Source organism: Pelophylax lessonae (assembly GCF_965119305.1).
Source record: "Pelophylax lessonae genome assembly, chromosome: 13".
NCBI classification, from domain to species: domain Eukaryota; kingdom Metazoa; phylum Chordata; class Amphibia; order Anura; family Ranidae; genus Pelophylax; species Pelophylax lessonae.
In genome coordinates this window covers 18657665-18672312 of record NC_138780.1, presented here as the reverse complement: position 1 = coordinate 18672312, position 14648 = coordinate 18657665, and the positions used below count along the sequence as shown (strand labels likewise).

The window sequence follows — 14648 nt, the reverse complement described above, 5'->3', positions numbered from 1 at the left end:
CATTGGTCCTCCCATGTACTCATCTTGAAACATAAGTGGTTGGGCATCAGTGCACTCAATCTCTTCCACTTCTGGGGCAGGGTTAGGTGGATGGCCCTGGGAAACCATGCTAACAGAGTCATCAAATAGCAGAAGAGACTGCTTCATGACTTGGGGCTCAGACTGCTTGGCTGATTTGCAAGGAGGTGAGGTGAAAGACTGATGGACATCGGCTGCAGGTTCCAACTCTGATCTTTCAGCAGGAGACTGGGTGGGAGACAATGTGAAGGAACTGGAGGCACTGTCAGCAACCCAATCTACTATCGCCTGTACTTGTTCTGGCCTCAACATTCATAGAGCCGCATTAGGTCCGACCAAATACAGGTTCTGTCGCCTACTCGCAGCTGAGGAAGGTGTTTCACTTGTGCGTGTAGCTGGCAAAGATGGACCACATCCTCTCCCTGCAACAGGAGCTCCACCAGCAGCACCATGACCGGGGCCGCGTCCCTTATTTGACCTTCTCCTCATATTTCTCAAATTTAGGATCTTGCCCTAAATGGGTGTTTTTTGAATAGCAGAATAGAACAAGAGTATCTAAAGGGTTTATCTCACAGTAACATATGCAGCAAATGCTACAAAATTATTATTTTTGCCCTAAATGGGTGTTTTTTGAATAGCAGAATAGAACAACGGTATCTAAAGGGTGTATCTCACAGTAACATATGCAGCAAACGCTGCAAAATTATTTTTTTCCCCCATAAATGGGTGCTTTTTGAATAGCAGAATAGAACAACAGTATGTAAAGGGTGTATCTCACAATGACAGATGCAGCAAAGGCTGCAATATTAAGTATTTTGCCCAAAAAGGGTGTTTTTTAAAAGACAGAAAATTATAGCTGTATTTGTAGCTTAAATTGCACACTGACTAATGCGGCAGAGGCCCCAGATGATGGGTATTGCCAAAAATGGGTGTTTTTTCAAAGCCTGAAAATGATTGAAGTATTTCAAGCTTGTTTTTATCACATATGCAGCAAGAGCTGTAAAATTGTGTATTTTGCCCTAAAAGGTTTTTTTTTTTCTTAAAACACAGAAAATTAAACCTGTATTTCTAGTTTAAATTGAACACTAACTAATGCTACAAAAGCAAAAGATGTAGGATATTGCCAAAAAAGGGTGTTTTTTAAAAACCAGATTATTATTGCAGTATTTCAAGCTTGGATTTGAATGTCACAAAAGCACATATGCAGTGCTGGTGCACTGAGCTTGCATAAAATGGCCGCTGCTGCCCACCTAACTAACAGATGGATAAAAGTTATTTTTCTCTGCCACTGGGCTCAGGGCAGGGTAAAAAGATTGTGCACACAACAAAATCTATGTAGATCGCTGAGTTCTTCTACGTAAAGATTCTGTTTCTGTCCTATTCTCTCCCTCAAAGCAGCAGCCGCAGCCTTTCCCTACACTAGATACAGGAGAGTGACATGCGGCGCTATGTGATTCCAGCTTATATAGAGGCTGGGTCACATGCTCTGGCCAATCACAGCCATGCCATTAGAAGGCATGGCTGTGATGGCTTCTAAGGGCACACGAGTTAAACGCCTGTTGATTGGCTGCCCTGCAGCTTTTAAAACGCACCATTAAATTGCCGAACACTGAACTTAATTCCGAACATACAGTAAAATGTTCGGGTTCGGGTACCAAAAACCCTTACAGTTTGGGTTCGCTCAACCCTAGTTATGGTTTATGATTCATTGTCCTTTAGTATTTTCTTATATACAGTAATTAAGCCTTCATTGCTATAAGAACATAGATTTACTCAATAATAATCAAAAAAATGAAATTTAATTTACTTACAGATCAGCAGCGCAGAGAATTTTGGATTCATGTTGATTGAACAATGTGGATACAAGTAATGATGAAAATAATAAAAGGAGAAGAAAAAAAGCATAATGTTCTTCCTGTATTTAACAAGGAAGAGTTAAGCGAAAATGTAGAAACTTCTTTTTCAGAGACTTTTGCAATCTGCGGACTGATTTTACTAAAAAAAGAAAATGTAAAAATGGAGAAGCTGGTTAGCTAACGTCAGGTCATGTATATAATTATATTTTTTTACTAGTGTAGCGCTCACCCCTGTAGGGATTTCCCAAGTCAGTGCAAAGCAGCCAAGCACAAAGCAGCCATCCATCCAGTCTGTCTCAATAAACAGCCTAGGGGTGTCTTTGATGAATTTATTGCTAATAGAACACGTGGAAGGGATCTGGGAGTGATGCAGGATACTCCAAAATGGAACAGATTGCTAATAGAGGACACTTCAATCTTGGTAGTAGCACTAGTAATCACCAAGGTAATGGTAGTAGGCTAGGACAGTCTATATTTGCACGGCTGAAGACCATGCACCGGAAAATGTAGCGGAAGCCATAGAAGACTGAAGAAGTCCACATTTCACAGCTTGGGACCATGAAACCTTCATCAAAGGAAAGGAAGGTTTACTCAGGGGTCCCAGAGCATATATTGTCCATAGGTGCAGCCCTAACAAAGCAGTCCAGCATCTGGCCCATGGGTCTCCTAGGGCACACAGACCCCTGGAGCTCATGGATCCATTCCCACTCAGGGTAAGACTCTCTTCTGGTGATATTGCACTAGGTCGGTGCACCCTTCTCTTGTTTTCTATGTTTTCTTTCCTCTGGACTCCAGCCTATTTAACAGGAACCTATCCACCATCTGGGCACAGCTTCCCAGGGATTCGATAGGCCCTACAAAATATTCAAGCCAGGTATTTGAATCTCTCTGCCCTAATCTCCAGAAGCTTTATCCAGGGTCAGAGGAGGGTAATAAAACTCTCACCTTTGTGGAGTCTTGAGTAGACCAAATAAAAACAATTCTGACTCCTGTAGCTACAGCAGAAGCTCCAAACTAAATTTACCTAACAGTCTATGTAGGAGAGTGCTACACTAGTTAGCCTAAGTAGAAGACGATCAAGAAGGCCCCCCACTGGAATAATTTGGAATGTCTTATAGGTTTTTTTTTTTTTTTTTGCCTTCCTCTGGGTCAACGGTGAATATAGGATACGGTATATGAAGGCCTTCTATTTATTTATTTATTTTTTTTTTTCTGTTGGGTGAACTAGATGGACATTTTTCAACCTGATTATGGAACTATCATAATAAATCAAATTGTTTGAAAGAATGAAAACTGTATTTTTCATAGTGATCTAAATACATTCAGGATATGATTTATATTCTCATTTACAATAGCATTAAGACAAGTTTACTGCCAGGAAAAATATCAAAAATTATATTTTGTTTTATCAAGATGTATGAATGGCAAATTTTGTGTCCAAAGTATACTTAAAGCAAATCACTAAAATCTCATGCAAGCTTTAATATGTTACTGCAATTTTGAAAGTCACTTTTATTATTTGTAATTCTGTAGCTTCTAATTATTATTATTATTATTACTATTATTATTATACAGGGTTTATATAGCGCTGACAGTTTTGCCCCTTTCACACTTGTGCGACTTGGGACTGCAAAATCGCATGACAAGTCGTTCTCCATTATTTCTAATGAGTACCATTCATATCTGTGCGACTTGAAGTCGCACCGACTTCAAACTGGTCCCTGCACTACTTTGGCATGATTTTGAAGCGTTTCAAGGCCAAAGACACTCAAGCCCAGTCAAACTCGCATCAAAATCGCGTCAAAATCGCGGCAGCAAAATCGCTGTAAAACTGCACGACTTTAAATTCGCACAAGTGTGAAAGGGGCCTTTACGCAGCGCTTTATAACTTGAGGGTGGACAGTACAAATACAATACACTTTAATACAGAAGGAATCAGAGGGCCCTGCTCGTTAGAGCTTGCAATCTAAGAGGGAGGGTCAAGAGATACAAGGGTAATAACTTTTATATGGAGAAAATAAAAGTACAGTTGTTAGGTGGACGCCAGATAGGTTTATCTGAAGAGATGTGTTTTCAGGGATTGTCTGAAAGTAGACAAAGTAGGACATAGTCGGACGTATTGGGGTAGAGCATTCCAAAGGATGGGAGAGGCTCGGGAGAAGTCCTGGAGGCGAGCATAGGAAGTGGTTACAAGGGAGCTAGAGAGCAGAAGGTCCTGGGAGGAATGAAGAGAACGAGTTGGTTGGTATTTTAAGACCAGGATAGTGATGTAGCTGGGCGCCAGGTTATGAATGGCTTTGTAAGTTATGGTTAGTAACTTGAATTTAATTAGTTGGTTGAGTGGCAGCCAATGGAGGGATTGGCAAAGAGGGGTAGCAGACACAGAGCAGTTTGCAAGGTGGATGAGCCTGGCAGCAGCGTTCATGATGGACTGAAGGGGGGATTGTCTTTTTAAAGGTAAGCCAATGAGAAGGGAGTTGCAGTAATCAAGACGAGAGATAACCAGGGAGTGGATTAGAAGCTTTGTGGTATCATTGGTTAGGAAGGGGCGTATCTTGTAGATGTTGCGAAGGTTGAGGCGGCAAGCTTTGGAGAGTGACTGGATGTGTGGCTGGATAGTTTAGAGTCCAGGATTAGAAAAAAAATGAGGTTGAAGGATTGTAAAAGGTGCATGAAAGTCAGCCAGCCCCCAGTCTGATGTACTCACCCTCCAGTCTGTCACCAACCAAATAGACATGTCTCTTGGTACAAAGAACAGGGGTTTAGTTGACACACATTTGCAAACGCATGTGAAAGCTGCAGAGCCACTTCACGGCACCCTGTTAAATCTGCAGTCCTAACACTTCCTAATTTAGTGTCCTCACACTGGAGGCACATGGCTGCTAATGGATGGATGGGGGAACAGGTGAGAGGGAGACAGCCCAACCTCCCCCAACCCACCCTCATCCATGACTGGCTGTTGTCTCAAAAACTCAAATAATTAGGTTATAATGATGGTACAAACTGGAAGAGACCAGCTGAAAAGCATTACACCTCCATCCCCTTGGTGGATGCAGTATAAAGATAGGAAGGGATTTTATGTATGGGGCATGGCCTGTAAAGCACAATGCCTTTCAATCCCTAATTTCCTTTTGGGACTTTATGTGAGACAAGCAGGTCATGCTATTGGTCTCCATCCCTGTATACGGAAAACACTGAGGTCAAATCAAAACTGCATCCACCAAAAACGCACGAAAATCGCACATGACCACTGTGATTGGCTGTCACGGTGGTCACATGATTGGAAGCTGGTTCTACCATCTCCAGATCATTACTAGAGACCGGGAGCTGTCTTTGAATCCTCAGCTGCCTATAGGTGCATATGTGCCCATGTGTAGGCATTAAAGCCCACCCCTCTTTGCTGCTGCGTTACGTAGGTGGATAGGTTAAGAAATAATTAACAAGAAAAGGAAATACTGTACATGTTTTTAATATTCCTTTGAATATGTCCTTTGCTCTTTGAGTAGTGGAGCAGTTGGTGTTATTTTATTTGACTGAGACACTGCAGGGACAATAAGTTTTGTGAGTGTCGCCTAGTACAGTGCAGCCATTGCATTCTACAAATGACTCAACATGAGTATTATTTATCAACCAGTGGCAGCAAATTTAAAAAAAAAAAAGAGAATTGGAGAGTTTGAATATGCAGAAGGAAAAATATTGGCTTTAAATGCTTATGGTTTTTCAACAAAATACACTATATTACCAAAAGTATTGGGACACCTGCCTTTACACGCACAAGAACTTTAATGGCATCCCAGTCTTAGTCCGTAGGGTTCCATATAAAGTTGGTCCCCACTTTGCAGCTATACCAGCTTCAACTCTTCTGGGAAGGAGGTCTTCAAGGTTTAGGAGTGTGTCTATGGGAATGTTTGAATGTTCTTCCAGAAGCACATATGTGAGGTCAGGCATTGATGTGAATGAGAAGGCCTGGCTCCCAGTCTCATTCAGTCTAATTCATTCTAAAGATTTTAGATCTAAATCTAAAGATTTCAGTCTAATTCATCCTAAAGATTTTCTATCTGATTGAGATCAGGACTCTGTGCAGGCCAGTCAAGTTCCTCCACCCCAAACTCGCTCATTCATGTCTTTTCGGACCTTGTATGTGCACTGGTGCGCAGTCTTGTTGGAACAGGAAGGAGCCATAGTCATGTTCCCACAAAATTGGGAGCATGAAATTGTCCAGAATGTCTCGGTCATGTAAGGGGCCAAGCCCAACCCCTGAAAAACAACTCCACACCATAATCCCCCTTCACCAAATGTTTTGAACCAGTGCACAAAGCAAGGTCCATAAAGACATGGGTGAGTGAGTTTTGGGTAGAGGAACTTGACTGACCTGCATAGAGTCCTGACCTGCACTGGTGCTGACCAGGAAGGGGCCAATTTCAAACTGTTCCCACAAAATTGGGAGCATGAAATTGTCCAAAACGCCTTAAGAGTTCCATTCACTGGAGCTAAGGGGCCAAGCCCAACCCCTGAAAAACAGCCCCACACCATAATCCCCCCTTCACCAAATGATTTGGACCAGTGCACAAAGCAAGGTCCATAAAGACATGGATGAGTGAGTTTGGGGTGGGGGACACCTTTGGGATAAATTACAACGTAAGGTTGGCTTATTTGGGGACTGTGTTTTCCCTTTTTTCCCCCACCCAGTCTTCATGTATTACCACTGTTGCTGTTTTCTTACATACATATATATATATATTTTTAGATATGAATCAGACATCTACTCCTGTTGAAGTGGTACAGTTAGTCCATGAAACGCGTAGAGTTCATTGATGTTGTGATTATACTATACTATTTATGTTGGAAATTTGAGTCCAATTTGTGATTTCATACAACTACCTTCTTACTTTTGTCAAACTGCCATATTGGTCTTTATTTGCACTAGATCTGGGGATTATATACTGGGTTTTTACTACCTTGAAGTATACCAGTTCTTTTATCATTTCATATATTGTCATGCTTTTGTTTGATATCTGTCATTACAATAAATGTATTCAAATGTTTCCTGTCAGCCTGGTCATGTCTTTTATTTAAAGTTCCAACCTTCTTTTTAATTCATTGGGATAAATTACAGCGGAGACTGCGAGCCAGGCCTTCTTGTTCAACATCAGTGCCTGACCTCACAAATGCCCTTCTGGAAGAATGGTTAAACATTCCCATAGACACACTCCTAAACCTTGTGGACAGCCTTCCCAGAAGAGTTGAAGCTGTTATAGCTGCAAAGGATGGGCCAACTCAATGTTGAACCCTACGGACTAAGACTGGGATGCCATTAAAGTTTATGTGTGTGTAAAGGCAGGCGTCCCAATACTTTTGGTAATATAGTGTACATGCCAAGCAGGCATCTATCACCATTTTGCTATCTTCTGTTATCAGTTTCACCTTATCAATATTTTAACCCTTTGGTAACAAACAGACCCTAAAACGTCTCCACTTTAAAACCTCCCACATCTCTGTGTGACAATAGCCAAGTTTTCCCTATCTGCATAATCAAGCCACAGAATTAAGGGAAATAGTGACAACTAGCATTGCTAGGTATTCCAAAATTGTACATTACTAGCCTTATAGCAAAAAGAAGAAGTAACAAAAATAGTAATGTGTGCTGGCAGAGCAGCAATGTTGTAATACACCACAGATGTATGAAGGATCACAATGAGGAAGTATGAAAATGAAATATCCTTGTCGTAGTCCTGCTAGATCACTTCAGGCTGGCCCCTTTTGCAGGTATAGCTATGTAAAACCTTAAACATAAGGGCCTATACTGTTTAGCCACATGCCGGCCGCCCGCCGCAGATATACTGCGGCAGGCTGGTTCGGCTACTTCGCGGGAGCGCATGCGCACCACTGTAGGCGCGCGCGCGCGCCCCCCATTAGGCATTGGGAAAGCCGATCCACGGGGCATGATTGCCGCCGGGCACGCGTGATCGCTCCTCGCTGAGAGAGAACAACGGTCTGCCGTTCTAAACACACCAGACCGCTCTTCTCTCTGGAATGAACAAAGAGCGCCTATGATCCTCCCTATTTAGGATCACAGGTCTCTGTGTTAATTCCACAAGTCCATCCCCCTTACAGTTAGAAAACACCCCCTAGGCTCACACTTAACCCTTTGATCGCCCCTGGGTTAATCCCTCTCCCTGCCAGTGTCATTTTTACAGTAACAGTGCATTTTTTTTAGCACTGATTACTGTAGTAATGTCACTGGTCCACCCAAAAGTGTCAATGTCAGTTAGTGGTCCGATCTTTCCGCCGCAATGTCTCAGTCCCGCTAAAAATCACAGATCGCCGCCATTACTAGTAAAAAAAAAAAATAATAATTTCCCCTAGTTTGTAGACGCGATAACGTTTGCGTAAGCCAATCGAAATACGCTTATTAGGATTTTGTTTTACCAAAAATATGTAGCAGGCCACAAATTGGCCTAAAATGGTGAAAACATTTGATTTTTACATTTTTTTTAAAAATTGGGAATGTTATATAGCAGAATGAGAAAAATATTGTTTTTTTTTTTTTTTTCAGAATTGTCGGTCATTTTTTTGTTTATAGCGCAAAAAATGAAAATCGCCCAGGTGATCAAATACCACCAAAAGAAAGCTCTTTGTAGGAAAAATAAAGGATATCAATTTTACTTGGGTACAGCGTCGCACGATTGCGCAATTGTTTGTTAAAGCAGTGCTGAATCACAAAAAATGGCCTGATCAGGAAGGGGGACAAATCCTTCCAGTCCAGAACTGGTTAACCACTTCCGGACCACCCACTCAGGGCTGCTGTTGGAAATCGCGGGGCCCCTGTACAGACTACCTGGCAGGGCCCCCACCAAGAAAATATTAAAGATATATTTAGCTAAAATTACAACAAAATCACTATTAGCAGACACAAATATAATATAACTCGCATAATTCCTGCTAAATCTAAAAAAAAAAAAACGATGTTAAATAAAAATGAAGATGAGATGTGAAAAATATACAGGCTGGGCAGTTTTAGCTCAGTGATCAGAGAGACAGAGAGAGAAACAAAGTTACAAATAAACTCCTGAGTAGAGATAACATTAGAGCCAGTGCTGGGAGGGGGGCCACACAGGAAGGGGGATTAGTGAAGGGACTACTGTCTCTTTCTCAGCAGATAAAAGCTGATAGCAGGGAGAGGGACAGATCAGATTCAGGTGCTGGAGGAAGAGTTTCTGTATTTGTTGTCCATCACTAATCCCCCTCTCTGTGTGGGCCCCCCTGTGTGCTCGGGCCCCCTACAAGAGGGCTGGTTGTCCCCCCCTATCAGTGCCCCCTGCGCCCACTGCATATATACTGCGGCAGGACGGCCCGGCTACGCAAACTCATGTATAGGTATGTGATTTTATGCACAGGTTCTTGGGGACATGCGTGCATGCCGCCGGAGCGCCACTCCCGCAATCGTGCAGGGGAATGACAAAACAGCTGTCTGCATATGTAAACAAGGCAGACGGCTGTTCTGTCACAGAGGCAGAGAGAGATCTTGTGTTACAGCTAAGCTGAAACACAGATCTCTCTTTTCTTCTAGTGCATCCACCACCCTACACAGTTAGAAAACACTCCCTAGGAGCACACTTAACCTCTTGATCACCCCTAGTGTTAACCCCTTTCCTACCAGTATCATTTATACAGTGACAGTGCAGTTTATTTTAGCACTGATCACTGTATTGGTGTCACTGGTCCCCAAAAAGTGTCACTTAATGTCAGATTTGGCCGCCGCAATGTCGCTGTCCCGCTAAAAATCGCTGATCACCGCCATTACTAGTAAAAACAATTAAAAAATAAATAAGAGTCCACAAATCTATCCCACAGTTAGTAGACGCGATAACTTTTTCACAAACCTATCAAAATACACTTATTAGAATTTTTTTTTTTTACCAAAAATATGTAGCAGAATACGTTTTGGCCTCAATTGATTTTATTTTTTACATTTTTTTTTATTGGGAATGTTTTACAGCAGAAAGTAAAAAATATATATTTTTTTCACAATTGTCAAAAAAAAATAAATAAATAAAAACCACAGAGGTGATCAAATACCATCAAAAGAAAGCTTTATTTGTGGGGGGGAAAAAAGACATTGATTTTATTTGGGTACAGCGGTGGTTAAAATCCAGTAACACACTGTCTCACCCAGCTCTGCACATGCTCAGTTGCTCTCTATTTTTTTGGCACTATGCCAAAAACTGGCCAATCTCCAGGCAGCATAAAGATTTACTGCTGCTTAGGAGCTATGAGCTTCAGAAAAATGGCAGCCTCCAGGAAGAGGAAACAGAGGCAAATCTATAGGCAATTTACAGCACACACTCATTTTGGTAGCATAATTATTATTGTGGAATGTATGTTCCTTGTGTAGCACTTTCCTAGCTAGAGTAGACTTCTGGGAAAACTTAGTTTGGGTCTTCTGTAATCAGTGGTGCAGGGGTTGATTGCTTAGGGCTACTCAGTGTTTCACAGACTGCTGCTCTGTTACTTCCCCCTGTCACCTGGAGATTTCTAGAACATTGTGGGAGGAAGGACATTGTCTGAAGCCTGAATATTTATGGAACTCCAATTCCTCCTGTATTGAATTGTATTGTAACTGTATTGTCTTCCCTCATATTTTAAAGCGCTGCACAAACTGTTGGTGCTATATAAATCCTGTATAATAATAATAACTCCAGCCAATCCCTGGGGAGGTGTGCCCAGATGGTGATGAGAGAGCCCATTAGTAGTCTGAGCACCAGGGCAGTGTTCCCGGGTCCAGTTCTGTAGGAGGAGACCCTTGTTGAGGGTGCTCTTCCCCCTGGGGAAAATCTGGGAGGAAGACAGCCAGGAGACACCAAGGTTCCATCTAGGCTTAGCTGGGGAGCCTATTTAAAAGTTCTAGTCCAAGGATCCCGTTAGGTCAAAAGAAAGCTCATGGGAGAGAGCCAGGAGGAAGCCGCAAGAGAGAGTCCAAGTTTTCCAGAGGCGGTATGAGCCTTCATCTCCCTCACTAGGTAGAGCCTGGTGGATATTGCCAGGAGGACACCGATGAGTACCTAGTGCTGCAAGTGTGACAGTGTGTTGCTTTTAAACTCTTGTGGTATTACAGGTCACAGTCAGCCTAGAGATCCTGTGGGACATTGTTTTGTGCAAATGCAGCCAGAAGTTTGGTGCAGTACAGCCAGAAATTGTCCAACCAGAAGATTTTATTAAAGCAGCCAAAAGTTGAAGAGTCCTCAAGTTGTACAGTTCCAGGGTATCCCATGCTCCCTATCTCCATCCAAGTTCATCGTTCCCAAATAAAATCACAATAAGAAATCCCTAGACCAGTGATGGTGAACCTTGGCACCCCAGATGTTTTGGAACTACATTTCCCATTGTGTTCAACTACACTGCACAGTGCATGAGCATCATGGGAAATGTAGTTCCAAAATATCTGGGGTGCCAAGGTTCGCCATCACTGCCATAGACTGATCTTTGAACCTTGGGGGAGAATGCTGTGTTCCTGGCTTTGTGAGCTCTAAAGGGGGAAAGAGGACTCAATTCACCAGCGGCTCTTTTGGGAAAGCACTACACTTGCTGAAGAGCATTATTTTTCATCAAGTTTTTATGGGTAAATTCCCGCTTTAAGGCAAAAAAATGGAAAATGCCCCCTGATGACGTCTGATTATGACGAAACATGTGGGTGGAGTTTGGCTGGCGTGGCGCTTGGTGCTTCGGAGGATTCTGCGGCCATCTTTCTGGAGTCCAGAGTTACTGTTACTTGCTGGATACTGTGTAAGTGGCCAATTTTTATTCAAATTAAACCTGCTAGTTTGATATACTACACCATGAGGAGTCTGTACTTTTTATCTCTGGTCTGAGGTCTGCTAAGTGCATTTACCGGGCTGCATGATAAGAGGATTTTGGGACCTGAGGCTGGCTCTACGTGAGAGGAGGTTTATTGGGCACGCTAGACTGACCTCTGTAAAGGGGGTCTGTCAGATCCGGTAAGAGGCTTGAACACCTGGTGATTGCTGGTGGTGGCTTCTGGATTCACAGTTTTATGTTAACACCTGATTCCCCATCCATTTTAAAAAGCGCTGCATGTTTATATAAAAAAAGGGAAAGCAATGTGTTGGTCAAAGTTGGACCAATGTAACTATGCAGAAATAGGCACACCCAGAATTTAGCTTTTAATAATTCATATCTGCCTGAATCCAACATGTTAGCTGCATACTTCACAATCCTCTCTGTTCCTGAAAGAAGAGACTGCCAGAGCTACAATTGAAATACATTGCAGGCCAACAGATGCAATTAAATTGAAACAAAAATTGTATAATAGCTTTTGTCATTGGTTTATGCTTTCACCGCATCCCCCTATTTTATTTTAGGAACAGACATTGCTTATAGCATAGTTTTACATTTATCTCAACATTGTTCTTTGACTAGACTGGTGATCCAAGAGGATATCACTAATGTATGTAGACATAATCTGACAGTCCAGTAGATAGTAAGCCATGGTTGGTATCACAGTCTTGGAGCCCTGGGTCCTTTATTTACAGGTTCAAGAGATTTGATAATTTTTTTGTGATAAAAGATGAAAAGAACAATAATTATCAACAGAAATCCTGATAGTATTAGCTGGATCATATCCTGTATCACTGTTGGTTTAGATTCACCTAAAAAAAAAAAAAAAAAAAAAAAACATTTTGAGCGCTCTAAAAATTTGCAACCAAAGAATACTAAAGAATAACTTTCAGTTTGTTTAAATGTTTATTTTTGACCAACAGGAAGTGAGAGGGAAGTCTCCCCAACAGGCAAACAATCGGAAGCTATACTTGCTGACTCTAAAAAATTAAAAGTGTTGTCTATAGGTGGTCCACACACTTATATTGACCATTTCTCTACCATTTTTAAGTCCCCTTATAACAGTTTTAATACCTGATTCTAATTGATCCTGCCAATACGTTTGTTATTTTTCAACATCCAAAAACAACAATTTTTACAATTTAGTTTTTCAAAAAAAAGACAAATTTATAAAAAAATGTAACCACTTTAAGATCGGAAGATTTCCCCCCTTAATGACCAGGCCCTATTTTGCGATTGGGCACTGCGTTACTTTAAATGACAATTACGCAGACGTGCGACGCTGTATCCAAATTAAATTTGTGTTCTTTTTTTCCCCCCACAAACAGAGCTTTCTTTTGGTGGTATTTGATCACCTGTGCGATTTTTAATTTTTGAAAAAAAAAAAAATATTTTTCACATTCTGCTATATAACATTCCCAAAAAAATTAAAAATTTAAATTTTTTTATCATTTTAGGCCAATTTGTTTTCTGCTACATATGTTTGGTAAAAAAAAATTGCAATAAGCGTATTTTGATTGGTTTGCACAAAAGTTATTGCGTTTACTAACTACGGGAAAGATTTATGTCATTTTTATTTATTTATTTTTTTTACTAGTAATGGCGGCAATCTGCGATTTATTTTGCGGGACTGCGACATTGCGGTGGACAGAACGGACCCCTAACTGACATTTTTGACACTTTTGGGGGTACCAGTGACATTACTACAGTAATCAGTGCTATAAATATGCACTGTTACTGTAATAATGACACTGGCAGGGAAGGGGTTAACACTATTGGTGATCAAGGGGTTAAATGTGCGCCTCATGCTTACTGATGTGTGGGGGGAGGGGGTTGTGTGACGCAGACACAGATCGCAGGTGCAGCTATGCTGAATCCTGTGATCTGTCCCTGCATGTCACAGAGGAGATCCGCCCACTTTGTTTACACAAGCGGGCAGATTTCCTCAGTCTTTCCCCGATGATCGGGGAAGAGCAGCGGTGATCACCGCCTCTCCTCCCCTGGCCCGACTCCCGCTGTGTCTGAATACAGCGGGAGCGAGCCTCCGGCGGCGCGCGCGCCGCCGAGAGAGGGAGGTATCTGGCAACGTAGGTCTACATCGCCAGATCGGTCGGCAAGTGGTTAACCACTCTACAACCGCTCACAGTAATACTACTGCGGCAGAGTGGTTCGTTATCGTCCAGCCACGTAGTATTAACATCGTTGGACACTCCCCCTTCTGGGCGGCACTTGCGCGCCGCCGGAGGCTCGTTCCCGCTGTTTTCATTCACAGCGGGAGTCGGGCCAGGGGAGGAGCAGCAGCGATCGCCGCTGCTCTTACCCGATCGTCGGGGATCGAGTCTGGAGATCCGCCCGCTGTGTGTAAACACAGCGGGCGGATCTCCATAGTGACAGGGACTGACAGATCGGAGTGTTCAGCATAGCTGGACATCCGATCTGTCCATGACTCACACAGTCACCTCCCCCCCTACACGTCAGTAAGCACCAGGCATACATTAACCCCTCCCTCTCCAATAAAATTAACCCCTTCCCTGCCAGTGTCATTTTTACAGTAACAGTGCATATTTATAGCACTGATTACTGCAGTAATGTCACTGGTACCCCCAAAAGTGTCAAAAATGTCAGTCAAGGGTCCGATCTGTCCGCCGCAATGTCGCAGTCCCACAAAAAAAATCGCAGATCGCCGCCATTACGCGTTAAAAAAAAACACCAAAAATGACAGAAATCTTTCCCTTTGTTAGTAAACGCAATAACTTTTGCGCAAACCAATCAAAATACGCTTATTGCAATTTTTTTTACCAAACATAGGTAGCAGAAAACAAATTGGCCAAAAATTTTTAAAAAAATTGGTTTTTACATCTTTTTTGGGGGGAATTTCATATAAAAAAATGTTAAAAATATTGTTATTTTTTCAAAATA

At 42.1% G+C, this 14648-nt stretch overlaps 1 protein-coding gene across 1 annotated transcript in view; it reads right to left on the bottom strand.

The window, feature by feature from the left end:
• The window catches only part of LOC309569101 (high affinity immunoglobulin gamma Fc receptor I-like), a gene marked incomplete at its 3' end in the record, with an annotated part of 90225 nt that extends 88346 nt beyond the window's left edge, over positions 1–1879 (bottom strand). The window contains exon 1 of the mRNA XM_082274865.1: positions 1830–1879. Within this exon, the coding sequence (XP_082130991.1) occupies positions 1830–1860 (31 nt within the window). The 5' untranslated portion in view covers positions 1861–1879. The remainder of the gene's footprint in view (positions 1–1829) is intronic.
• Positions 1880–14648: the final 12769 nt, after the last annotated feature.